The 25,581-nt window shown below is 43.8% G+C and overlaps 1 protein-coding gene across 1 annotated transcript in view; it reads left to right on the top strand.

Annotated features, from left to right (window-relative positions):
- The window catches only part of LOC118091932 (collagen alpha-6(VI) chain), a 64,045-nt gene continuing 38,464 nt past the window's right edge, over window positions 1-25,581 (top strand). The window contains exons 1-10 of the mRNA XM_088654231.1: window positions 1-67; window positions 731-1,342; window positions 3,060-3,674; window positions 5,858-6,418; window positions 9,221-9,778; window positions 16,681-17,256; window positions 18,579-19,145; window positions 20,050-20,393; window positions 21,298-21,376; window positions 24,169-24,314. Coding sequence (XP_088510357.1) covers window positions 1-67; window positions 731-1,342; window positions 3,060-3,674; window positions 5,858-6,418; window positions 9,221-9,778; window positions 16,681-17,256; window positions 18,579-19,145; window positions 20,050-20,393; window positions 21,298-21,376; window positions 24,169-24,314 — 4,125 coding nt within the window. The remainder of the gene's footprint in view (window positions 68-730; window positions 1,343-3,059; window positions 3,675-5,857; window positions 6,419-9,220; window positions 9,779-16,680; window positions 17,257-18,578; window positions 19,146-20,049; window positions 20,394-21,297; window positions 21,377-24,168; window positions 24,315-25,581) is intronic.

Below are 25,581 nucleotides of genomic sequence, written 5' to 3'. Positions count from 1 at the left end.
ATGAAGATGTTTTTGGTATTTGTCTTCATCGTTACCGAGGCTCAGACGTCGATGGGTCATATACCAGGTACGGCACTGTTTTCTTGTTTTAAAATGGTCATGCTTGCTCCTTTGGAAAACCAGAATATCTCAAATAGTATACTGTTTTTGTAAGGTAAAGGGGCCCCTGACCATTAGGTCCAGTCGTGACCAACTCTGGGGTTGCGGGGCTCATCTCATGTAATTGGCTGAGGGAGCCAGCGTATAGCTTCCAGGTCATGTGGCCAGCATGACAAAGCCACTTCTGGCGAACCAAGGCAGCACACGGAAACGCCGTTTACCTTCCCGCTGTATTTGAACCGCCGACCTTCTGATCAGCAAGCCCTAGGCTCTGTGGTTTAACCCACAGCGCCACCCGTGTCCTTAGTATATTTGTATAATTGAGCAAAACACCAGGCACAGTTTTCATACGTCCAGATGTGCCCCTAGCACATGTTAATTGTCCTGGATAGAGTTATGGGAGGTACAGGAGATCTTTGGAACACCCAACCAATAAAACATACCTGGAGTGAGGCCATTCAGCCATACATTTAAAGCACTGCGATATCACTTCAAGCAGTCATGGTAAAGTCTTCATGTGAGCCATTCCACCTTGGTTATTGTACTATTTCCTCACTCTCTGTAAGAAATGAATACCTGAAGATTAAGTCTTGATTCCTTAATCTTACTCCTTTCCTTTCTTCCTTTCTAGCCCCGCAGCCTGCTGATATTGTTTTTTTGGTTGCTAGCAGCAATACGTCTTCACACCATGTCAAAACGTTTATTAGCAAAGCCATCGATGGTTTACCGCTAGGTCCTAATGAGTATCGTGTTGCACTTGCCCAGTATAACGATCGAGTATACAATGAATTCCAACTGGATACCTATAAAGGGAAGATTCCAATGTTGAACCATATCAAAAACAAAGTTGTGTTCAGAGGCGGGCCCTTGAAAACTGGCACTGCTCTCCGGAAGATTCACGAGACCTATTACGGGAAGCCAACCCCTGAAAGGGACCGGTCCAAGATTTTGGTTGTGATGACGTCTCAACCATCTGGTGATGATGTAGAAGAAAGTGCCCAGTTGTTGCAGAAAGCAGGAGTGAAGGTCCTTGCACTGGGCTTGGAGGATGCTTCCTACGATGAACTAATTCAGATGGCCACAAAACCATTTAGCTTCTTTTTCCCCAGAACAGAAGAACTCGTTTTATTTTCTCAGAACATTTCCGGAATCGTAGATGCCATTCGCATAGGTAGCAACAACCACCCAGATCTAACAAGCAAGAGAGCTGAGGACAAAGTAAATAACGGGACAGTTATAGAAGGTAAGGTGCTGTTGAAAATAGATTTAGAAGGAAGAGGGCGGCAGTGCTAGAAAAAAAAAAGTTTAACACTGGTCTGTCCCAAATATGGCTGGAGGTCTTACTCAAAACACACTTGATGCCATATTCCCCAAACCACTCCCACCTGCCCACTAGCTGATGTCACTCATTATGTCAGCTGATGGGTGGGAGGGTAGGGTTCAACTCTGTGTTAGTAGGCTTGCCATACAACAGGAAAATTCCTGACATGTCCTGGTTTTCGGGTGTAAAAATGGCGTCGGGGGGGATTTCGCCGACGAAATGGCAGAGGAAACCTGGGTGTATGGCAACGCGATGGAAAACTCAGCGGGAACAGCTTCAAAAGCTTCAAATCACTATTTTTGGGTTAAAGGTAAAGGTAAAGGGACCCCTGACCATTAGGTCCAGTTGTGGAAGACTCTGAGGTTGCGACGCTCATCTCGCTTTACTGGCTGAGGGAGCCGGCGTACAGCTTCCGGGTCATGTGGCCAGCATGACTAAGCCGCTTCTGGCGAACCAGAGCAGTGCACAGAAACGCTGTTTACCTTCCTACTTGCACTTTGACGTGCTTTTGAACTGCTAGTTGGCAGGATCAGGGACCGAGCAATGGGAGCTCACCCCGTCACGGGGATTCAAACCGCCGACCTTCTGATCAGCAAGCCCTAGGCTCTGTGGTTTAACCCATGTTTAACCCAGCGCCACCCGTGTCCCTATTTGGGGGGGGTTAGGTTTCCCCCCAAAAGCTCAAGAATTTGGGTTTGTTCCCCAAAAAAGTTTAACAATTTGGGTGGTTTCCTTTAAAAAGATTGACAATTTTATGGTCTTCCTATGGCACCCCTATGAGTCCGACCTTTCCATTCCTGCCATTTCATTGTTGCAAGAAATTATAACAACGGTTGCCAGTTAATAGGGGTAGCGAGGCACAAGCAAGATGTTTGACAAAGTTATGAATTATTGAACTCTCCAAGTTCAGGCCTGCTCAGTTATAAATATATTAAAGGAAATAAAGAAAAAAACCCATCTATTGTATATGGCAATCATGCCTTACAACTGGAAAACCACAGTGTAGAAAATCAAAGGACAGCTCATTCAAATCAGCTCAGCACCTCTGCAATTCAGTAGCTTATGCTTGTTCATGAAAACATTCCCACCCCGTTGTACAAATCTTCTTGGGTCTAGATCCAGGGTGGGGAAGCTTTGGCTTCTCAGATGTTGCTGGGCTCAAGTTCTCATCAGTCACAGGAAGCTTGGGTGAAGGTCAGGGATGGTGGGAAATTGAATGAAATTATCATTTCAGTCACAGACCAGTTCCAGCCCACATACAATATCAAGGAAGTCATAAAGCAAGATAGGGATATACAGGTATTTGAATTTTCAATTCAGGGACAATACAGATATAGCAACAATTAAAAATATATTAATTATAACTTAGTCACTAAAAATATAACCTAAAATTAACATTTAAGGCCTTTATCATTATGATAGCACAGCTTGTTCCCTAAGTTTTATGGCAATCGCACAGAATTTGGCTAGTGGTGGTAGGACATCTGGAGAGTCCAAAATTCCTCATCCCCGGCTTGCAGTGGAGAACAGATCCCTTGGGACGGTTGAGCATGGCTGTGCCATTGTGAAGGCAGTTTCACTGGCTCAGAATAGCCAAGCAATAGTCAATGATTAATCTTGCATTTCCTTCCCACTGCAGCTTGCGATGACGATGCAGTCGCCGACGTGGTATTCATAGTGGATGCAGGTCCTTCGCAAAACAAATTTGAGAAGATTCAAATATTTTTGGGAAAGCTGGTGTCTTCTCTGGACGTGAAGGAGAAATGCATAAAGGTTGGCTTGGTGACGTTCAGCGCCAAACCCGAGGTGATATTTTTACTGCGGATGGAAATGGATAAGACTAATGTTCTGCAGCGCATACAAAGTCTTTCTCCCAAGGCAGGGAAGGCCAACATTGGCTCGGCCATGAATTTCACAAGGGAGAAAGTTTTCACTGAAAGTTCCGGAAGCAGGAAGACCCAGGGCGTGGAACAAATAGCCATCCTGATCACTCACAGGCCTTCAGAAGACGGGGTGGGCAATGCCGCAACCGTTCTCAGGAGAGCAGGCGTGACTGTCTTTGCAATTGGCGTTGAAAGGGCTGATGTCACTCAGTTAACCCAGATAGCTGCGTACCCGCCACAACAATATGTAACCCACCTGAAAACATTTCCCCACTTGCCACGCCAGGCTCTCGTTTTTCATAAGAAGGTGGTGAATCAGGTGCAACGAAAGCTCTACATGGACAACAAAAGAGCAGAACTGCTTAAAAGAGGTAACTTGTCAACTTAACGCTGTTTCAAGAGAGTTACAATGCTCTAGTTCAGGCATCCCCAAACTTTGGCCCTCCAGATGTTTCGGACAACAATTCCCATCTTCCCCGACCATTGGTCCTCTTAGCTAGGGATCATGGGAGTTTTAGGCCAAAACATCTGGAGGGCTGCAGTTTGGGGATGCCTGCTCTAGTTCCTCAGCAAAAGCGAGAAGAACATCTCCAGAGGTGTTGCAGAAGACTCATCTGGCTCTTAAAAAAATGTGACAATAGCAGACTGGAAAGCAGGAAGCCAGACAACAACACCATGCTCTCCCTTGGAAAAAGCCGAAAAGGGAAAATAGCATAATCTGTTATATTATTATTTATGTAGAGCATTTGTGTCCTGCTCTTCAGCCAAAAAGGCTCCCAGGATGGTTTACATCCAGTCAATTAAACGAGTCTGTCCTTTGCAATCTGAAATAAAAAGGTCACAGAAGGGGAAAGGGACAGGGAGTGAAGTAGGGGGGGAACCAAAATTCAAGCATCAATTCTTGAACAGTTGTTTTTATAGTGACCGTTTCTTTGCCCAATTTAGGGATAGGAAGTGCCTGGCTTTCAGCAAAGCTAGTGGAATGAGGCCTTCTTCCTCTCTCTCCCACTGAGGCAGCCTGATGGAATGGCTGCTCCCTGAGGGAAAGGAGGCCTGAAGGAGTTGGCCTGTCATACCCATAGCTGCCAAGTCTCCCGTTTTCCCCGGGAAAACCCCTTTTTTACTTACCTTTTCCGAGTGGTCCCCCGTATCACTTCGTCTCCCGTTTTTCTCCATTATTTTCTCCTGCCAGTGGCCATTTTCTTTCTTTCCGATTTGCCCTTCTATGGGCACCAAAAATGGCCGCCGTCAGCTTCAAAAGCCGCATGTACGCATGTCCGGAAGTGCATAGACGTCACTTCCGATGTTGGCGGCGGCCATTTTGGTGCCCATAGATGGGCGGAGCGTCACCGGAAGTTGCGTTGGAGCACTTCCTGACATGCGCACAAGCGATTTTTGAAGCCGGCCGCAGCCATTTTGGGTGCCCATAGAAGGGCAAAGCGACACCGGAAGTTACATCGACGCAACTTCCGGTGTCAAATGGCTGCCGGTCCCAGATTCTGCAGTCCGGAACTTGGAAGGTAAGGTCATACCAGAGCTGATGGTTTGAGCCCTGCTTCCCATCTCTCTCGGAAAAAGAGCTCTAGATACAACATTTGACTAGTTTTGCAGCACCTTTGCAGATCTTCCTCTTGTTTCTGTCTGTCACGGACTCTGGAACCAGTCTCTCGTTTCTGGGAAGTTCAGCCGACTGGCAATGGCTCTCCAGAGTTTCAGCCAGAAGCCTTCCTCATCCTGACCTAGAGATGCTGGGGGTTGATCCTGAGACCTTCTGCACACATATCCCTGAGCTATGGCACTTCTCCAAAGGCCTGCCACTACATCCTGAGGATCCACAGACATCGTTGTGAGATTAAATCCTGGAATATGATAACTTTTGGATGATCTCAATATGACTAGGAAGAGAGCCATCTGGACAGGAATGCATGTTCTGATAAGAATGACTCTCTCCTTCCATTTACAAATGTGGGGGATTGGGGGAAATATGGTTTCTTACTATCACTTGCTAACATTTTGTTGGCCCGATTCAGAGAGCTGCGGAGGGATCCACGGGGCCTGCTGAGGTTGTGTTCTCCCACAAAACTCACAGAAGCTTCTGGCTGCTTCAAATGGTTATCAAGGCAGGATGGGAGCAGGGTGATAAGGAGGAAGCTGGCCTGAACCCAAGAAAATTCCCATCACACTGATCTCATTAGCAGAGGTTGCGCGTGGAAACCCTTTAACTTAGGCCTAAGGTTATAAAGGTCAGCACGAACACTTTGAATTGTGCTAGGAAATGTACTGGGGAGCCAATGTAGGTCTTTCAGGACCGGTGTTATATGGTCTTGGCGGCCACTCCCAGATACCAGTCTGGCTGCCGCATTCTGAATTAATTGGGTCACCTTCAAAGGTAGCCCCACGTAGAGTGCATTGCAGTAGTCTTACATTAAATAAAATAATGTATGAAGCAGTCTTTAGTTAAATGCACTTCTGCAAACAAACAAACAAACCCCCACGCAGGATAAATTCATTGTTTGAATTATTAAATGCATCACCAAAATTCTCCTCCCCACAGGCTGTGTGGATACAGAAGAAGCCGATATTTATTTTCTCATCGATGGTTCCTCGAACCTCGATTATTTCGACTTTGTGGATCTGAAGTTGTTTTTGAAAGAAGTGGTCAGATTTTTCCCGATAGGACCGAATAAAGTTCGCTTTGGAGTTGTGCAGTATGCAGAAATGAACGAGCTGGAATTCGGACTGGAGGAATATGGTAAAGCAAGTGATATACTGAAAGCCATTGATAACATCCGTCAAATAGGTGGCAGGCCTCGCACGGGAGCAGCTTTGGCATTCATCCAACCCTTGCTAAGAAGGTCACAAGGTCAACACTCCCGAAATGTTCCCTGCCATCTGATAGTGCTAACTGACCGGAAATCAGAGGACCATGTTGAGGGACCTGCCAAGAGGTTGAGGAATGAAATGGTCAACATTTATGCCATCGGTGTCAGACACACTAATGAGTCACAGATTTATGAGATCGCAGAGTCAAAGGACAGAGCTTATTCTGTCAACGATTTTGCCTCTCTGAAGCATATAAAGAATGAAGTTGTCCGAGAGATCTGTGCTGTAGAAGGTAAGAAGAATCACCGTATAATTTTACTTTTATTTTTTTATTTTTTTTTATTTTTTATTTTTATTTTTTTATTTTTTTTATTTATTTTAAAATAATAAAAAATAAAAATATTAAAAAATAAAAAAAATAAAAAAATAAAATAATAATATATATATATATATAATTTTACTTTTAAACTTCAGGGGAGAATGTCTGCTCTTAAATAGCCCAAATGGCAGCACTCATGCTTATGTGATACTAGCATACTTGAAAGAACCCTGAGATTTGGAGAAATACAATAAATTGCTAGGGGGAAATGCTTCAGGGAAAAGATCCAAAACAGTCCCATAAGACATTAATGGGATAGATCTATATGGATAGATTTTCAGGTGAACCAGAGAGAGTTTAATTCTGTTTCTGCTTTAAAAAAGAAGGAAAATGATGGGTGCCCAGGCTTTAGGTGGAGTGTAAAATTATTCTTGTTAAAGATAGGATTCAATTGCATGCCAAGGCCCCGTGACCTAGTGGGTAAATAAAACACACAGACAATCAGATTTTGGTTTATGGGTTCAAATAGGCCACAACTTTATTGGTTACAGATGTGAGAGGTTTGGCTTAGGCATTGGGTGAAGCCAGACTATATCTCGACTCCCGCCCATCTGCTGGGAGTCCAACTAAGGGCAAACCACCGATAGGAGGAGCCCTGAGACTTACATCAAATAGGAGCACCCCCCGTTGGGGTAATGGCATGGTCCTTGCTCATATCTGGCCATCGGACAGAACCCCACACTCCCAGATCCCTTTAATAGGATATCCTTAATGAAGAGGGGCAAGCAGAGGCTACAACCTCCCCTCCATATAAACAAAGGCTTGCCCGATGCCTAACCTCACAAAGTTGTGCCTATTGCTACAAAGTAGGCGACAACCAAATGGCGGAGCCAATTTGCCAAGCGGGGAAAAAATCCTGCCTGGTCCCAACAATATGGCGCCCAGCGATTAGTCCATAGCAAGCTTGTAACACATCAAAGCAGAAAAAGAGGGAGAGGTGGGCAGGAGATCCGCTGAGTGGCGTGAGAGGACGGCCTCTCTGCCACGCTGGAGTTTGAATTCCCTGTGGATACGCCTCCCCATCAGTGCTGAATGGTTGGCAAAATTCGCTCCTTAAGAGCGAACAGGGAGGGGAGGCGATGGCAGGGAGCATATCAGTCTCCAGCCCTTGGCCAGGTCACACAGGTAAACGGTATTTCTGTGCATTCTGGTTTCCATCATGGTGTCCCATTGCGTCAGAAGCGGTTTAGTCATGCTGGCCACATGACCTCGAAAGCTGCCTGTGGACAAATGCCGGCTCCCTCGGCCTGAAAGCGAGGTGAGTGCCACAAGCCACAGTCACCTTTGACTGGACTTAACTGTCCAGGGATCCTTTACCTTTACCTTGATTAGATTGGGAACTCCAGTGCAGAGGGTATGGGTACTCTCTTGTCCTTTCTTGTAGAAGATATTGGTGGGACCTTCAAGTGTATTTTGTCTGAGCTTTTAAGATCCTTGTCAGCTCACCTTCCTATCTGAACTGCCTTTTTGTATTTGCTTTATTTTATTTGTATTCATTATTGCATTTATATGACACCTTTCATCCAAAAGGTCATTCTCTGGCCCTTGTTTTGTCCTCACAACTGTCAGTTTGCATTTCTTAGTGCAGTGAGTATTGATCTGGTGTGTAGAGATCTTTCCTATTCTACTTAATTCAAAAGGGTTCTGGAAGCTTCTCCGTGTGAAAGAAACAAGCCAAAGGTTTCTGATGTTTGGGTTATACCTTCAGAAAAGCTGAGTATAGCTGGGTTAAACTGGTTCTCTGATCTCTTTCTGTCACTGTCATGCTGACTATAAAAGTAGGGCCAGAAGGACCCTGGGTTTCACTTTCTCTTTCCATTTCTTTTCCTTCTGGTGTGGTATTCTGTACATAGTATGCTTTGTCTTACGGTTTAGACTTACTATTACTATTACTTATTGTAAGTTTAAATTAAGTCTGCTGGATTTCTTATGGGCAGTGCCAATCATAGCTGCCAAGTTCCGGATTGAAAAATCCGGGACCAGCAGCGGTGCGGCACCGGAAGTCGCTTCTACGCAACTTCCGGACATACGTAGAAGCAACTTCTGATGCCGCTCTGCCCATTTCCAAAATGGCCGCGGCACCAGAAGTTGCTTCTACGCACTTCTGGACATGCAAAGAAGCGACTTCCGGTGCCGCTCTGCCCATTTTCAAAATGTCCGCAGCGCCGGAAGTTGCTTCTATGCACTTCCGGACATGCGTAGAAGCGACTTCCGATGCCGGCGGCGGCCGCTTTCCGCTGCCCATACATGAGCAGAGCGGCACCAGAAACATGGCCGCTGGCAGGAGCTGCTTTCCGGGGGATTTATGGGATATAAATCCATTCGGGACACCAGCGGGAAACGGTAAGAAAATACGGGGGTTTCCCGGGGAAAACGGGGTACTTGGCAGCTATGGTGCCAATCCTGAATGTCTTGGATTTGTGACCATTATGCTCATTTTTGGGGAATCCTGCAACATGTTTAAGTTTTCACACTGCTCACTGTACGTTGGAGTTCTGCTCTGGATCATTATTGAGTAGAATTTCAACCCTGTGGGGTAGGTTAGGCTGAGCGAGAGACACTGGCTCAATATTACACAGTGGGCTTCATGGCCAAGCAGGGATGGTGGTGATGTATTAGTGCTTTTCAGCAGTGCACTTTTGGCTTCAGTTTCGTAATGCTCTCTTTGTTATGCTCATCTCTCATACATAAGTGGTCATGTTTTTCTGCTAACAGCCTGCAAAGAGAAGAAAGCTGACATTCTGTTTCTGGTGGACAGCTCCAGCAGCATAGGCCCTGAGAACTTCGTGAAAATGAAGGACTTCATGATTGACCTAGTGAGCAAATCTGATATTGGCCCCGACAGAGTGCACATTGGCTCCGTGCAGTTCAGTGGCAGAAGCCAAGAAGAATTCCGGCTCAACCAGTACTCATCGAAGAGAGACGTCATTGGTGCTATTGGGAGAATGTCTCCTATGGGTCAGAACACGCTCACCGGGGGAGCATTGCGATTCGTGTCCGATTATTTTAAGCCCACCAAAGGGGCACGGCCCCATGTCAAGAAAATTCTGATTCTGATCACCGATGGGGAAGCGCAGGATGAGGTGAGAGGACCCGCAGAAGCTTTAAGAGATCAAAGTGTCGTCATCTACTCCTTGGGGGTGTTCAGCGCAAATAAAACTCAGCTGGTGGAGATAAGTGGGAAGCCTGAAATGGTGTTTTATGTGGAGGACTTCGATGTTCTGAAGCACTTAGAACGTGAGATCCTCTTTGGAATATGCAGTCCGTATGATGGTGAGTGTACAGCAGCTTTGTTTTTTTAAAAAAAGTTTTTATTTCTACTTTTCAAGTTTATACATTTCATTAGTTTTACAATCAATTTAACATTTCAAAGTTTGACTTCCTTCCCCCTCTTTCTGCGGTTCCCTTAAAAAAAAAAGCTTCTGCATATCCGAATTCATTTAATTTGCCCATTTAATTATCCACTTTAAATATATACTCTTATGAAACTGCAGGTTATTACAATAATCCTGCCAATGTTTTTATCTATTTCCAGTTGGTTTGTAAATATTCAATAAACCATTTCCATTCTTTTATTTTAAAAAGTTTGTTATCTTGAATTCCTATTCTTCCGGTAAGTTTCACCATTTCTGCATATTCCATAGGTTTTTGTATCCATTCTTCTTTTACTGGGACTTCTGGTTCTTTCCACTTTGGGACAAGTAGCATTCTTGCTGCTGTAGTAGCATACATAAATAAATTTCTATACAATTTAGGTAGTTCTGTCCCTATAATTCCCAAAAGAAAAGCTGGTGTGCTGTTGTTTTTTACAAAAGTTAATTTGAACATCTTTTTCGATTCATTGTATATCATTTCCCAGTAAGCTTTAACCTTACTAGAAGACCACCACATATCATAAAAAGAACCTTCATTCTCTTTACATTTCCAACACTTGTTTGATTAAGATTTATACATTTTTGCCAGTTTACTCGGTGTTAGATACCAACAATATATCATTTTCATATAATTTTATCTTAGACCATAAAGGTAAGGTAAAGGGGCCCCTGACCATCAGGTCCAGTCGTGTCCAACTCTGGGGTTGCGGTGCTCATCTCGCTCTATAAGCCGAGGGAGCCGGCGTTTGTTCACAGACAGCTTCCGGGTCATGTGGCCAGCATGACAAAGCTGCTTCTGGTGAACCAGAGCAGTGCACGGAAACACCGTTTACCTTCCCGCTGGAGCGGTCCCTATTTATCTACTTGCACTTTGATGTGCTTTCGAACTGCTAGGTGGGCAGGAGCTGGGACCGAGCAATGGGAGCTCACCCCGTTGCAGGGATTCAAACTGCCGACCTTCTGATCAGCAAGCCCTAGACTTTGTGGTTTAACCCACAGCGCCACCTGGGTCCCTTATCTTAGACCATAACATGCTGTAAATTTTATATCCATATTCCACAATCGTTCCCATGCTTTTTTTTAAAGAAACTTTATTTCAATTCTTTAAAAAGGTTACATAAAACCATAAACAGGTAACTGATACAAAATAAACACAAAATACAAAATAAACAAACTATAGCAATATAATCAAAATTAAACATCAAGCTTATCTAATAGCTGAAATTAGAGAAAAGAAAAAAGAAAAAGAAAACAAAGAAGGAGAAAAAAAACTTACAAAAGGATATTATGCAGCAAATATTCCGGATAATCGATTATAAATTATATATGTATTAATAATATATCAATCCTATATCATAGTAAAAAATATTTAGAAAAAGGGAAAGAAAGAGGCAAAAAAAAAGAAAAGAAAAAAGAAAAAAAAGAGATAAAAATTGCTTCCTGTTGTTTGAATACCGCTTTCCTTTACATAATTTCTTTCATCTCGCTTTACTTCAGTTATTGTTTATACCTGATCTCCAACTCCCCTTTATATCTTTCAGTCTAAGCAAATCACCAAATCTACATTTAATCCTTCTTTTTTCAAAAAGTCCTCAACATACTTCTATTCTTTTTTACAAATTTGTCTGGGGGTATTTCGGATTGCTGCTGTCATTTTTGAGAGATTCATAAATTCTACTAACTTCTCCTGCCATTCTAAAATAGTCGGGATTTTCTCCCCTTTCCAATGTTGTCCAATCAGGAGTCTTGCTGCTGCGGATGCGTAGAGGAGGATGTTTTTCCTGTCTTCTGGGATGTTCTCTGGTACCATGCTTAATAGAAATAACTCTGGTTTTTTATCAAATGTTATTTTTAGCATCTTTTTTAACTTTTCATATACCAAATTCCAGAATTCCCTAATTTTCTTGCACTGCCACCAACAATGATAATAGTTTCCTATTTTTTCATGGCACTTCCAGCATTTGTTCGAGCTTATTTTATAGATTTTCGCAATTTTCTCTGGAGTGAGATGCCATCTATACATTAATTTTAACATATTTTCTTTTATTCCTGCACAGGCCGTGAATCTCCATCCCTCTTTCCATAGTTTCTCCCACTGGTTGCTATAAATGGGTCTCCCAATGTCTTGAGCCCATTTAATCATGGTTGTTTTAACTATTTCATCTTTCATCTCCCATTCTAGCAAATAGTTGTATAATTTTGCCAATGGTTTTTCATTATTTTCTATCAAAATTTCTTGCAATTTAGATTTCCCCTCTTTAAACCCAATTTTTCTATGTTTTTGGAATAGGCTCTGTATTTGACAATAATGTAGCCAGCTTGTGCAGTGCTCCTTCATTTGCTGATATGTTTTTAATTTTAATTGTCCATTCTCTTTTATTAATAATTCCTGGTAGGTTGCCCACTTTCTTTCTGTATTTTTACTAAATAATGTCATCTCTGTGGGGGAAACCCACCACGGAATTTTGAAGTCTAGGATGTCTCTATTTTCCCTCCATATCTTCAATAGTGGCTTTTTAATGACATGATCTCTAAACTCTCTATGACCTCCTTCTTTCTCTTCCATCAAATAAGCATGCCACCCTTGGTTATTTCTAAATCCTTCTACATTTAATAATTCTTTATTTTCTAATCTCATCCATTCTTTAATCCAGCATATACCAGCCGCAGCATGGTACAGCTTAAAATCTGGTACTCCCCAGCCTCCTCTTTCTTTGATGTCGGTTAGCAATCTAAATTGAATTCTTGCCTTTTTTCCTCCCCATATGAATCTACTCAGATCCTTCCTCCAGTTATCGAATATCTCTCTTTTCTCTATAATTGGAATCATTTGGAATAAAAAAATCATCCTAGGTAATACTGACATTTTAATCGCTGCTATCCTCGCAGAGAGGGTTAGTTTTAAATTACTCCACCTCTCTAAATCTTGCTTGATTTCTCTCCATTTCTTTCTATAATTATTCTCAAATAAATTCAAATTATTGGCTGTTATTTCTATTCCCAGGTATTTTACTTTTTTCATAATACCCATGCTTCCATGTCTATATCATGACCGATATCTATTGCCCAGTGTATCATTGAGGATTTTACTTGCTCATCCTTTGTCTCCCATCCCAATAATATTTTATACATTTTAGATAACAGAGTGTACAGCAGCATTCAATGAATACATCAATCTGTATGTATATTGGCATAGTTTCAAATGGCACCTTTCCAAGTTCGTTATCACGGAATCACACAGCGCAGAAAGAGGGTTTTTCTGGCCTCTGAGTTGGAAGGAAGTCACTGTAGCAATGAACTGTAGTAACTCTGCTTGTTTTGTAATCTATCACACTGAAGGAAAGTCCCTCCAGAATAATTCACCTTGTCCTCCTATTCCTTCTCTATTTTTCACCCTATAACTTTGTACTGCTGTTCATAGCTGCCAAGTTCTCACTTTTTTTAAGGGAAATTCCCTTATGCTGAATAGGCTTCCTCGTGAGAAAAGGGAAAACTTGGCAGCTATGCTGCTGTTACTGACAGTACAGGTGAAAAGATCACCATATGGTTTCGTGGTGCATCTTTGCTTTCTCAGGACCCTTGGCACAGGTGGAAGGATGAGAATTGCTATCAAACCCAACCTTCCTATTCATAAATCATCAAATCAATGCAATGTAGAGTTGGAAGGGACCATGAGGGTCATCTAGTCCAACCCCCTGCAGTGCAGGAATCAATTGCCCAACGTGGGGCTTGAACCCGCAACTCTGAGATTAAGAGTCTCATGCTCTACCGACTGAGCTATCCCAGCTGTCAGTTATAGCGCTGCAAGTGTTTGTGGAACAGCACTTGTAGCTATTTGATTTCCTCTTCCGATTCTTTGGCTCCGACCCTTTACTGCTGCAGATAAAGCTGTCTTGTTAAACTAAAACACATGGTGCGGAAGAGAGGGCTTATTTTATGAAGTCTCCTTTGAGAGACATAAACATAACCACATGTAAGGTAGAATAAGGAGTATGCTAGAACATTGAGCCACTTTGCTAAGGCCCAGATGATGAATGTGGACATGATGTAAGTGTTCAAGTGGTGTTAATGGCCCCATTAGGGGAAGGGCTTAGCTGATTCAAAACCTTATATTTCAAGCCTTAATAAAGGTTCATGTCAAAATGTTTGCTCAGAAGAGGGTTCCGATAAATCAGGGGCCAGCAAACTTTTTCAGCAGGGGGCCGGTCCACTGTCCCTCAGACCTTGTGGGGGGCGGGGCGGACGGCGGACTATATTTCGAAAAAAATTTATGAATGAATTCCTATGCCCATAGCTGCCAAGCTTTCTCTTTTCTCGCGAGGAAGCCTATTCAGCATAAGGGAAAATCCCTTTAAAAAAGGGATAACTTGGCAGCTATGCCTATGCCCCACAAATGACCCAGAGATGCATTGCAAATAAAAGGACACATTCTACTCATGTAAAAACATGCTGATTAATGGACTGTCTGCGGGTCGGATTTAGAAGGTGATTCGGTCGCATATGGCCCCCAGGCCTTAGTTTGGGGACCCTTGCGATAAATTATTCCTGCGACCAAGATCATAATATGGGAAAGACTTATGCTCATATCAGCTCAATGTCCAGGGTTAGGTAAGCAAACCAATCCCATACTTACCAGGGACTGTTATTTCCAATGTTTATCCCCCCCCCCTTTTGTAATGGGAACAATCCTGTGAATTCAGATCATAAGAGGAAGCCTGCTGGTTCTGTAAGATAATACTGTAACTTGGTTCAAGTTTTGCATGGACAGGCGGAGTCCCCCAAACCCCAGGCAACCCCCGAGCGGAATAATGACTCAAGACAACTTGCTATGGGATAAAAATTGGCCACAACTTTATTAAGATTCAGATGCAGGGAGACCTTGGCTCAGGCACTGGGCGTTTATCCCTCCCAGCCCCCAGCCATGGATCTGGGAGACTTCAGGGTTATCCAGAATGTGTGGGGATTGGGCTGGCTTTGGAGGATATATGTTCAAGCAGAGAGACCGCCCCCCCCCCGTTCACCGCCGCTGGAGGGGGAGAGCAATAACAACCATCTGGCGTATGGACAATGCCTCCCCTCAAGACCCCTTTAACAGGGAACCCTAGTATCGCCGCCGCAAAGTGGGCGTGGGACACAGCTCCATGCCCCCCCCCCATTTAGGAAGATAGAATAGGATTCCGCCCAAGGCCTGAAACCGCCAAAGCTGTGACGTATTGCTACGGGAAAGGCAAAACCTGCCAATGCAGGGAAATTCCTTTCCCGGCCCTTCAACAGTGGCCCTGGCGTAGCAGCGCCTGCGTACCTGTGGAAAAGAGAGGTTAACCTGCAAAATAAGACTTAAATGAGGGTGTGGTGGGAGAAGCTTGGGAGCCGACTGCTGCTTCCCAGGTAAGATTCAGCTTCTTTGTGTGTGCTGGATTATCCCTCCCCTTACCTGGCCAATCCCCTGGCAACGCCTCCCCAGGCGGGATTGGCCAATTGGCTGGGGTAGGCAGAGACCCCAGGTATCCAGCCTGGGGAGGATGAAGCCAGCCCGAACTACCAGGGGCCGCTCTGGGATCCAGGGGGCTGCGCGCGACCGCTCAAAAGTTGCCCCCCCCGTTTGATGTGGGGAGTGGTCATTCTAGAAGCTTTGAGGACCACTTTCAGAGAGGATTAGAGGCAGCATAAAATGTTCTCTGCATTCATAGAATCATAGAGTTGGAAGAGACCACAAGGGCCATCCAGTCCAACCCCCTGCCAAGCAGGAAACACCATCAAAGCATTCTTGACATATGGCTGTCAAGCCTCTGCTTAAAGACCTCCAAAGAAGGAGACTCCACCACGCTTCTTGGCAGCAAATTCCACTGTCGAACAGCTCTTACTGTCAGGAAGTTCTTCCTAATGTTTAGGTGGAATCTTCTTTCTTGTAGTTTGAATCCATTCAACTTCAACTCCAGCTTCGAACCATCGAAGGTTGCCTTGTGCCCTAATGACTGAATTCCCCTTAATCTCAGTATGTCTCCTCTACAACCTACCATATCCCATCATGCCCCTAGGCTAGACATGCCCTTCATTGCAAGCATTTTGGTGACTGTAGTTAATTAAGAAATTAGATATCACAATAAAGGAATCAATGGACACATTGATGTTCTTTAATGGTGCTTAGAATTTATGATCCAAAGCAGGTCTGTCAATCTGCCTCCCAGTAGTCCTGGCATACAGCTTTGGCATACAACTGTACACATTTATAGCTTTAAATTGCATGACCTTAAATAGCATGTTTGAAGAACAGCTTGCAACTAAACTAGCAAGTCTTGCTTGCAGTTAATGATGGAGGAGAAATTCACTTCACATTTAAATGCAACCTTACCTCATTTGCAGTTCCTGAAGCAAAAGGAGAAATGCAGCCATCCTTCAAAAAAAAATCTCTGAATTTTGCAATCCTGCAGCCAAGAATGTGTCCCAAAATGCACATGTAAAGTATGCATACAGATCCATAAATTACTAAAGATAACATACAAAGTGCATCATAGCAGGGAGCGTTGCTTGCGAAAACGTGTATATTACTCAAAGCTGCATACAAAAATGTGTTTATTTTGAGAAATTCTCGCAAAAAAGGCTGATGAATTTTCCGGGTGATTGTTGCAACCAAAATTCACAAAATGTTGCAGAAATGTGGAGTCTAACTTTGTAAACATGAGAAACCACGAGCACTGAAAGTGACAAATTTGTCCATCCCTACCTGCAACACAGGGAAACCACTATAAAGATTTGTCTAGGGCACACATTAGTGACCAATTCTCACTGTTATTCTTTCAGAGTGCAGGAGGATCGAACGCCTAGATATTGTTTTCGTCATTGATGGTTCTGGAAGCATCGATCCCAAAGAATACGACATTATGAAAGACTTCATGATTGCTTTGGTGAAGAAATCAGATGTCAGCCAGGACCGAGTTCAGTTCGGAGCCGTCAAATATTCTGCCGAGCCAGAAACGTTTTTCTTTCTCAACACCTACAGCACAAAATCGGAAATCATTGAGGCTATCCAGAACGATAAGCCTATTGGGACAACGACCTACACAGCCAAGGCTCTGAGGCATTCAGAAGGCCTTTTCTCAGAGGAGCACGGCAGCCGCAAGCGCCGCAGTGTCCCCCAGGTTCTTATAGTGATAACCGACGGGGACTCTCATGATGCAGCAGAACTTGAGGAAGTGTCCAGGAAACTCAGGGCACATGGCATTGTCATCTATGCCATCGGGATAGAAAGAGCCAAGCCTGGGGAGCTGTTGACCATGGCAGGATCAGAAGACAAATACTTCTATGTCAATTCGTTTGAAGGACTGAAACACCTGTATCCCAAATTGTCTGACAATATATGCAGTGTTTCAAAACCAGGTAGGTAGCTATATCATCATCACCACCAACACCAACACCATGAACATCATTTCTCACCTTTCCTCCAATGAGCTCAAGGTTCTCCCACTTTCCATTCTATCCTCACAACAACCTTGTGACGAGAGACAGTGACTGACCCAAGGCCATCCAGTGAGCTCAATGACTGAATCATTAACTTTGGTCTCTCAGGGTCCTAGTCCAACACTCTAATCGCTCCAACACATTGGCCAAAGCTTCTTCCTTTAAATCAAAGTAATAAAGAAGATTCCCTCCCCCCCCAAAAAAACCCATATAAAAATACGTCACTTTTTGGTTTCAAGGGCTAATCCACAAACCGGTAAAGATGGCGCACAGAATCAGCTAAATCAAAATATTCCAATTCTCAGTGCAATCCTAGTCATGTTTACTCAAAGGTAAGTCTTCCTTTGTACAGTGAAGGTTGCACCTATTTAGAATTGCATAACATTACTTGCTTAAACGCTGCTCTGCATTGTGCCGCTTGTATTTTCCATTTAGTTGTACAGTGGTACCTTGGTTGTCGAACGGCTTGGCTCCCGAATGCTGCAAACCAGGAAGTGTGTGTTCCGGTTTGCGAACGTTTTCGGAAGCCAAACGTCTGATGTGGCTTCGATGGCTTCTGCGGCTTTCGATTGAGTGCAGGAAGCTCCTGCAGCCAATCGGAAGCTGCGCCTTGGTTTTCAAACAGTTCCAGGAGTCGAACAGACTCCCGGAATGGATTAAGTTCGACAACCAAGGTACCACTGTATACCCAAAGACAAAGGGTGCTCTCCAATATTAGTCTTATGCCGAATTGGCCCATTGAAATCAATGCATTTAAGATAAGTCTATCAGTTTCAATGGATCAAGTCTATAACTTAAATGGACATTGCACACAATATGCTTCCTTACATTCACTCTTACATGCAGCCACTTTGCAGGATTACAGGGGTTAGTTGAGTTGAAACACTTGCATGCCATCTGACATTGGAGTCCAAGGTTCCATTGAGACAATTGCGTTATTTTGTTCCTCTAATCATAGCCAATGCAGAAAGTATGAGGCAGAAACCCCTGAGGCGGAAATTCATATCTTCTTGTGGGCAGCAAGTGTACTTCCTTAGCGACTTAAAGCATCCTTCACAATTAAGGTGATGTAGCAAAATACCTATAGGAAAATGAGTTAACACACAGCCAGGAATGTCAAAGTGTCTGTGCATTATTCTCCTAAACCTGTTTCCCCCTTCGTGTTCTATCTTCTTATTTTGAGATGCCCTGGTCTACAAATATAACCTCTTTTGTTCTCCGCTCCCGCTTCTCCCTTGCAGAATGTGGAATTCCGGCAGATCTCGTGTTCCTGATTGACGGTTCTAACAGCATAAGCAACAGCGACTTCAACAAGATGAAGAGTTTTTTGCAAGACGTAGTTCATCCCTTCGACACCGGCCATAACGTGCAAGTTGGTATTGCTCAATACAGCGACAGGTACAGGGAAGAATTCGGCCTGGATATTTTCCCAGTCAAATCAGAACTTGAAACAAAAATCGGACGCATCCGACAGATGGAAGGACTCCAGACCTACATCGGTGCCGCTCTCGGGAGGGTGAAGCACTACTTTACACCAGAAGGTGGCAGCAGAGTAAACGAAAACATCCAACAGATTTTGCTGGTGATCACAGATGGCCGGTCACATGACAAAGTTGTGAAAGCATCAGAAGATCTGAGAAAGAGAGGTGTTGACATATATGCCATAGGAGTAGGGAAAATCGACCATTTGCAGCTTAGTCAGATAGCCGGCTCCTCAGATAGGAAATACACAGTTGATAATTTCAGCGAACTGAAGGTAATTAAAAAAAGACTAGTTGATGATATTTGTGAGGAAGAAGATAAAACAAGTAAGTATCCCCACTTCAAGAATTCAAGTAAATCCCCTAATCTTGGGGGCTTGGGGAAAGTGGGATATATGGTGGTCCACCCCTCAATCTAATCCAGGCACCCCCAAACTCGGCCCTCCAGCTGTTTAGGGACTACAACTCCCATCATCCCTAGCTAACAGGACCAGTGGTCAGGGATGATGGGAATTGTAGTCCGCAAACAGCTGGAGTGCTGAGTTTGGGGATGCCTGATCTAATCACTGGTGTTCACATACCTGATTCTAAATGGTAAAAGTTAGATACAATGGTACCTTAGTTTTCCAGCATCTCGAAAGTCGAACGTTTCGGTTTTCAAACACCGAAAACCCGGAAGTAAACGCTTCAGTTTTCTAACGTGCCTCGGAAGTTGAATGGCTTCCGCTGAGGTACCACTGTATTTTTATCCATTATCTCTGTAAATTTGCAGGCCACCCTTTGTGCCTCAGTTTTCGAATGTTTCAGAAGTCAAACAGTCTTCAAGAACGGATTATGTTTGAAAACCGAGGTACCACTGTGTTGATCAATGTGTGATCCATAAATATCTTATTGTGGGAGGCATTGAATGAAACTCACCTCCCCCTGCTCAATGTTATATGTTTCCCCATACCAGAATGCAACTTTGACCCATTGCTTATCAACTCATCTAGATAACTGTCAAGAACCACTTGCAAAGCTAGATGACATATTTGTGATTGAACAGAGTAATGAAGGATCCATTCATTCATTTATTCATTCAAATGGTCTCATTTTTAAAAAGCTCTTTTGATATTGATTGTCTCCTAAATCCATATCTTTCTCACCTTCTTTCACTTTCATTTTCTCCCTTCCAAGTAACTATCTGTTGTGTTTAGTAATTTAGTGCTATTTTCTCCTCTTCATAAAACAGCATGCTTCATGGATGTTGTTGTGGGAATAGATGTCTCCTCACAAAGTCAAGGTGACCATATATTCCACGGACAGTCCCAGCTGGAAACCTACCTCCCAAAAATTATAAATGCCCTCACATCCTTAACAGGTGTGAGTTGCAATGCAGGATCACAGTCACAAACCAGTGTGGCACTGAAAGTGAAAAACACAGAACCCCTGGTGACATCAAAGTTCCACATTGATAGTGAAAAGCTCTTGAACAGTCTTGTGGGAACCACCATCAAGAACGCATCTCACCTTAATGCAGACTTTTTAGATTCACTTTGGGAAACATTCCAGATCAAATCTGCCAATCGAAGAAAGGTAAGCTGTCCAGTTTCATCCTGGCCTACTCAAACCCAACACTATATTATATAACTAGCTGTTCCCGGCCACGCTTTGCTGTGGCTCAGTCTGTTAAATGGGAAAGCAGTTCCCTACCCACGCGCGTTGTGGAAAATCCCCCCACCCCATCCCAACCTATTCATCCTCCCCAAGCCCATGGGCCTCCACCACTCAGTGCCCCCATTCCCCACCCCTGCTGCATGATGTCACGACACCCCTCTCTCTGCCCCCCCTGCTGCATGACATTATAATCCTCCCGTGTGACGACATTCATCACCCCAACCCCCCTCTCTCCCCCTTGCATACCCGATGCGCATCTTGGGGAGGGCCTGGCCGGTTCCCATGGCGGATTCTGGCGGGTGAAGGGACAGGATTCGGCCCCGGCCCTCCCCGCCCGCCAGACAGCCACACCCAGCAGCCTCTGCGCACTCGCACATTTATATTCAGTAGGTTGCCATGGTTTTTTGTGATGTCACAGATAGTCTTCAGCCAATGGCAGCAGCTGAGGCCAGAGATTATAATGCAGCATCCTCAGCTGTGCTGGCTGGGCAATGCCATGTTATTGTGATGTCACAGATAGTCTGTAGCCAATGGCAGCAGCTGTGGCATCCTGTGTTGCTTCAGCTGTGCTGCTTTGACATCCAGCAGATGGCGATGTTTTTCTAAAAAAGCATGTTTTTACCTCTCACAGGTGAGACATCTACATAATTTAGGTATATGAAAACACTTGTGTACGGTGTGCCAATGTTGTGTCAAAATTTCAAAGCAATCAGTCAAGCACTTTTGGAGATTATCGATTTTGCATAAGGTTATCTTTACATTTTTATTTATATAGATTTTAATACATTTACAAACCATTGCAATTGTTTTTACTTTCCTCTAGGTGCTCCTTGTCTTTTCAGATGGCCTGGATGACGACGTGGAAATCCTGGAACAGAAATCAGAAGAGCTCAAGAAAAAAGGTATGTGGTGAGTTTGAGGAAGTCAATACAGTGGTACCTCGAGTTACAAGCGCCTCAGGTTACAAATGCTTCAGGTTACAAACTCCGCTAACCTGGAAGAGTTACCTTGAGTTGAGAACTTTGCCCCGGGATGAGAATGGAAATCGTGTGCCGGCGTCACAGCGGCAGCAAGAGGCCCCATTAGCGAAAGCACACCTCTAGTTAAGAACAGTTTCAGGTTAAGAACGGACCTCCGGAACGAATCAAGTTCGTAACTAGAGGTACCGCTGTTCGATCAACATACAAAGGCTCCTCAGCGGTGAAAGGAAGTAAGAAATTCAAGGGTCTGGGAAACAGAGAATTCAGTAGAGGAGGAGTGACAATTTTGAAAGCGGAATGGAATTTCTGTAGGATGCGATATTTGACAAGTGTACCTTGAAACTCTGGGGAAAAGGCTCTAGTTTGGTTTATTGTTGTGATGACTGATTTATTAAATTTCTACCTACCGTCCTTTAATCATGGAACTCAAAGCATCAGATGGTCCCCCATCCAGACACTGAATAGACCCAAACCTGTGCAGATTCAGTAAGGCGGTTGCATCCTGTGACCTCGGATCGGGCCCTGGTCCCTCAGAAATATGAAGCAGGCATCCTATGCCACATGTCTCTGTTCCGTGGCCATAATGCTCCATCTGAGGTTGAAGCTAGATATGGAGAAGAACCCATTTGAGTGTCTACACCACCATAGCTGCCAAGTTATCCCTTTTTTACAGAGATTTTCCCTTATGCTGAATAGGCTTCCTCGCGAGAAAAGTGAAAACTTGGCAGCTATGTACACCACCCACATTCAAAGTCTGTGTACATGAGAAGAAGCGCATAGGGAAGGACTGGGCCAAACCTATTTCCTCTCTCCGATTGGATGTCACTACATTCCACTGCCTGAAGCAAACTTCTCTTAGTTTTTTTGTTTTTGCTGATAGGAGACATAAGCAGGGGGAACTGCTTAGAACAGCAGAGCAGAGATCAGAGAGGTACATGTTTTCTTCTCCTCTCCTTTGTTGTTCATTATTGCAATAGAATTGAAATGATGTATTCCAAGTGTACCTATTTGCCCGGGACATTCACGGAATTGCAGAAGCCACCCTGGAATTTGATCCTGGAAACATCATCATCATCATTATAATTTATATACTGCCCTATACCCGGAGGTCTCAGGGCGGTTCACAGAATAAAATAAAAATATAAAACCATCAAATACATAATCAATATAAAAACAACAACAGAACAACCCCTACCTCTCCCCCCCAAAAAAAACCACATTTTAAAAGGGCATAGGATCCTCACAACATTTAAAGTAGGACCATTAACAAACCTGGACAGGAGCCACTCGTTGGAAAGACCGTGATCTCAGAAATGTCTGTGGCAATTGGCCGGGTGCCTTTCTGATTCAAAGACAAAAATAAGAGGGGAGGGGGGATAGCTTTGGTTGTTGAGCGGATGTAATAATAGTGCTTCATGACCTTAACAGATTAGACAACTGGGCCAAAGCAAACAAGATGAATTTTAACAAGGAGAAATGTAAAGTACTACACTTGGGCAAATAAATAAATAAATATGAAAGGCACAAATACAGGATGGGAGACACCTGGCTTGAGAGCAGTACATGTGAAAAGGATCTAGGAGTCTTGGTAGACCACAAACTTGACATGAGTCAACAGTGTGATGCAGCAGCTAAAAAAGCCAATGCAATTCTGGGCTGCATCAACAGGAGTATAGCATCTAGATCAAGGGAAGTAATAGTCCCACTGTATTCTGCTCTGGTCAGACCTCACCTGGAGTACTGTGTCCAGTTCTGGGCACCACAGTTCAAGAAGGATACTGACAAGCTGGAACGTGTCCAGAAGAGGGCAACCAAAATGGTCAAAGGCCTGGAAACGATGCCTTATGAGGAACGGCTTAGGGAGCTGGGTATGTTTAGCCTGGAGAAGAGAAGGTTAAGGGATGATATGATAGCCATGTTCAAATATATTAAAGGATGTCATATAGAGGAGGGAGAAAGGCTGTTTTCTGCTGCTCCAGAGAAGTGGACACGGAGCAATGGATTCAAACTACAAGAAAGAAGATTCCACCTAAACATTAGGAAGAACTTCCTGACACTAAGAGCTGTTCGGCAGTGGAATTTGCTGCCAAGGAGTGTGGTGGAGTCTCCTTCTTTGGTGGTCTTTAAGCAGAGGCTTGACAGCCATCTGTCAGGAATGCTTTGATGGTGTTTCCTGCTTGGCAGGGGGTTGGACTGGATGGCCCTTGTGGTCTCTTCCAACTCTATGATTCTATGATCTTCCGCAAGGAAAAAGCCTGTATCTAATGTTGCAAACGAGTCCTCTTTGCTGAGTTTGATCTTCTTTCTTCTTGGCGCTGTTTCTACCGATGAGCTTGTGGCGCTTGTGGCTGACTCTGGCGGCCCCCAAAACTGTGCATCTTTTAGTGCAGAGCTCTTGCACGAATCAGCTGGCTCCCATGGCACGCATCCCATTTTGTTAGAGTCATATTGGAGGGTATGGTATTCCGCTGACTGTCAGTCGCTGGAATCACAAGTGGGTGAAGTGCTGTCACACCCAAATTCTGCTTTTGGGCTTCCCACATGCTTCTGGCTGGGCATTGTGAGAAGAAGATGCTGAACTAACATAGGGTTGCCATATTTTTTTGGGGGGGGGGCGTGTCGGGCCAAAGTTGTTGGGCATGCCTAGAGATGGTGTTTTGATTTCTAAAACTCCACGTTATATGCTCACAAATCACAACCAACATTTTAAACAGGACTGGATGCGCTGATAACTGTCGTTCTGGAAGGGGCTGAAGAATTTAACAATCTTCAATATATTGAGTTTGGGAAAGGATTTGGTTACAGGACGCAACTTAATATTGGCATGAGAAATATTGCCAGTCAGCTGTCCAAGTACGTGGTAAGTAAATCACCAAAGAACCCTAAAAAGATGAGGAAAATGTTTTTCTATGCCACCACGGCTGCGAGGGATGCAATAGCTACATATTGGGAAATTGGATAAATGCCCACCAGATTTGATTGGACATTCATATTGACAGAATATGTGCAGTTAGAATACCTATTTATCAGAAAGAATTAAAGGTAAATCCAAGCAGGAGTTTTGTTTCAAATTGGGAATGTTTTAAGGAATATTTAAAAAGTAGTTGCTGCAATCTGAAAACGGTGGCGGCCTTTGAGTAATTTCTGTAGATAATAAATATCAAAAGGAAAACGGAGAGAAATGGCAATATCTTAAATAATAAGAAAATAGATAAATATAGGCAATAAGTTTATGGAAAGGGACGGGAAGTCATTTATTTATGAATAATATATGATTTTAAACATTACATCTTTCTTTTTTTATGTGGGTGTATGTAACATTTGATGATTTAGGGTTGATGATAATAATAAATATAAATACACATTGGAAACACAGAATATATACCATATACATAGCAGCCAGATCGCCCATAGTCCCTGGGAAACCCCCATTTTTCCAGCCATTTCCCACTGGCAGCCCGGATTTAACCCCCCCGGTAGATCCCCTGGATTCTTACTGGCCCGGGGAGGCTCCTTCTGTGCATGTCTGGAGTCTCTGGACATGCGCAGAAGCGTTTTTTGGCGCTGCGGCCATTTTTGAAATGGGCAGAGCATGCATAGAAGCAACTTCCGGTGCCGCTCTGCCCAGTTCCAAAATGGCCGCAGCGCGACTTCCGGTGCCGCGCTGCTGCCGATCCCAGATTTTTCAATCTGGGAGTTGGCACCTATGACCGTATATATGATGTAAAGTTATGATGTAAAGATACAATTGTGAGCAATAAAGCAGAAAAGGTTAATAATAAACCAACTTACGGGTATTAAATTCCACTGGGTTCAATGGATCTTCCTGAAACCTTCAAGGCTTAAGGAGGGAGGAGGCAGATCAGGATTTTTTTGAAGTGAGTGAAACTTAAACCAGTTACTACTAAGGTTGCTTCCACACTAGAGCTCTGTAATGCTGCTGAAGTATTGCTTTTCCATCGCTTCAAAATGATGTTACTGGTAGGTAGCCGTGTTGGTCTGAGTCGAAGCAAAATAAAAAAATTCATTCAGTAGCACCTTAAAGACCAACTAAGTTTTTATTTTGGTATGAGCTTTCATGTGCATGCACACTTCTTCGGATACAGTACAGTAAGGTGCTACTGAAG

This window comes from Zootoca vivipara, chromosome 11 (genome assembly GCF_965207765.1).
Source record: "Zootoca vivipara chromosome 11, rZooViv2.hap1.1, whole genome shotgun sequence".
Lineage (NCBI taxonomy): Eukaryota > Metazoa > Chordata > Lepidosauria > Squamata > Lacertidae > Zootoca > Zootoca vivipara.
Note: the sequence above shows the minus strand (reverse complement) of the source record. Positions and strands in the feature narration are given on the sequence as shown.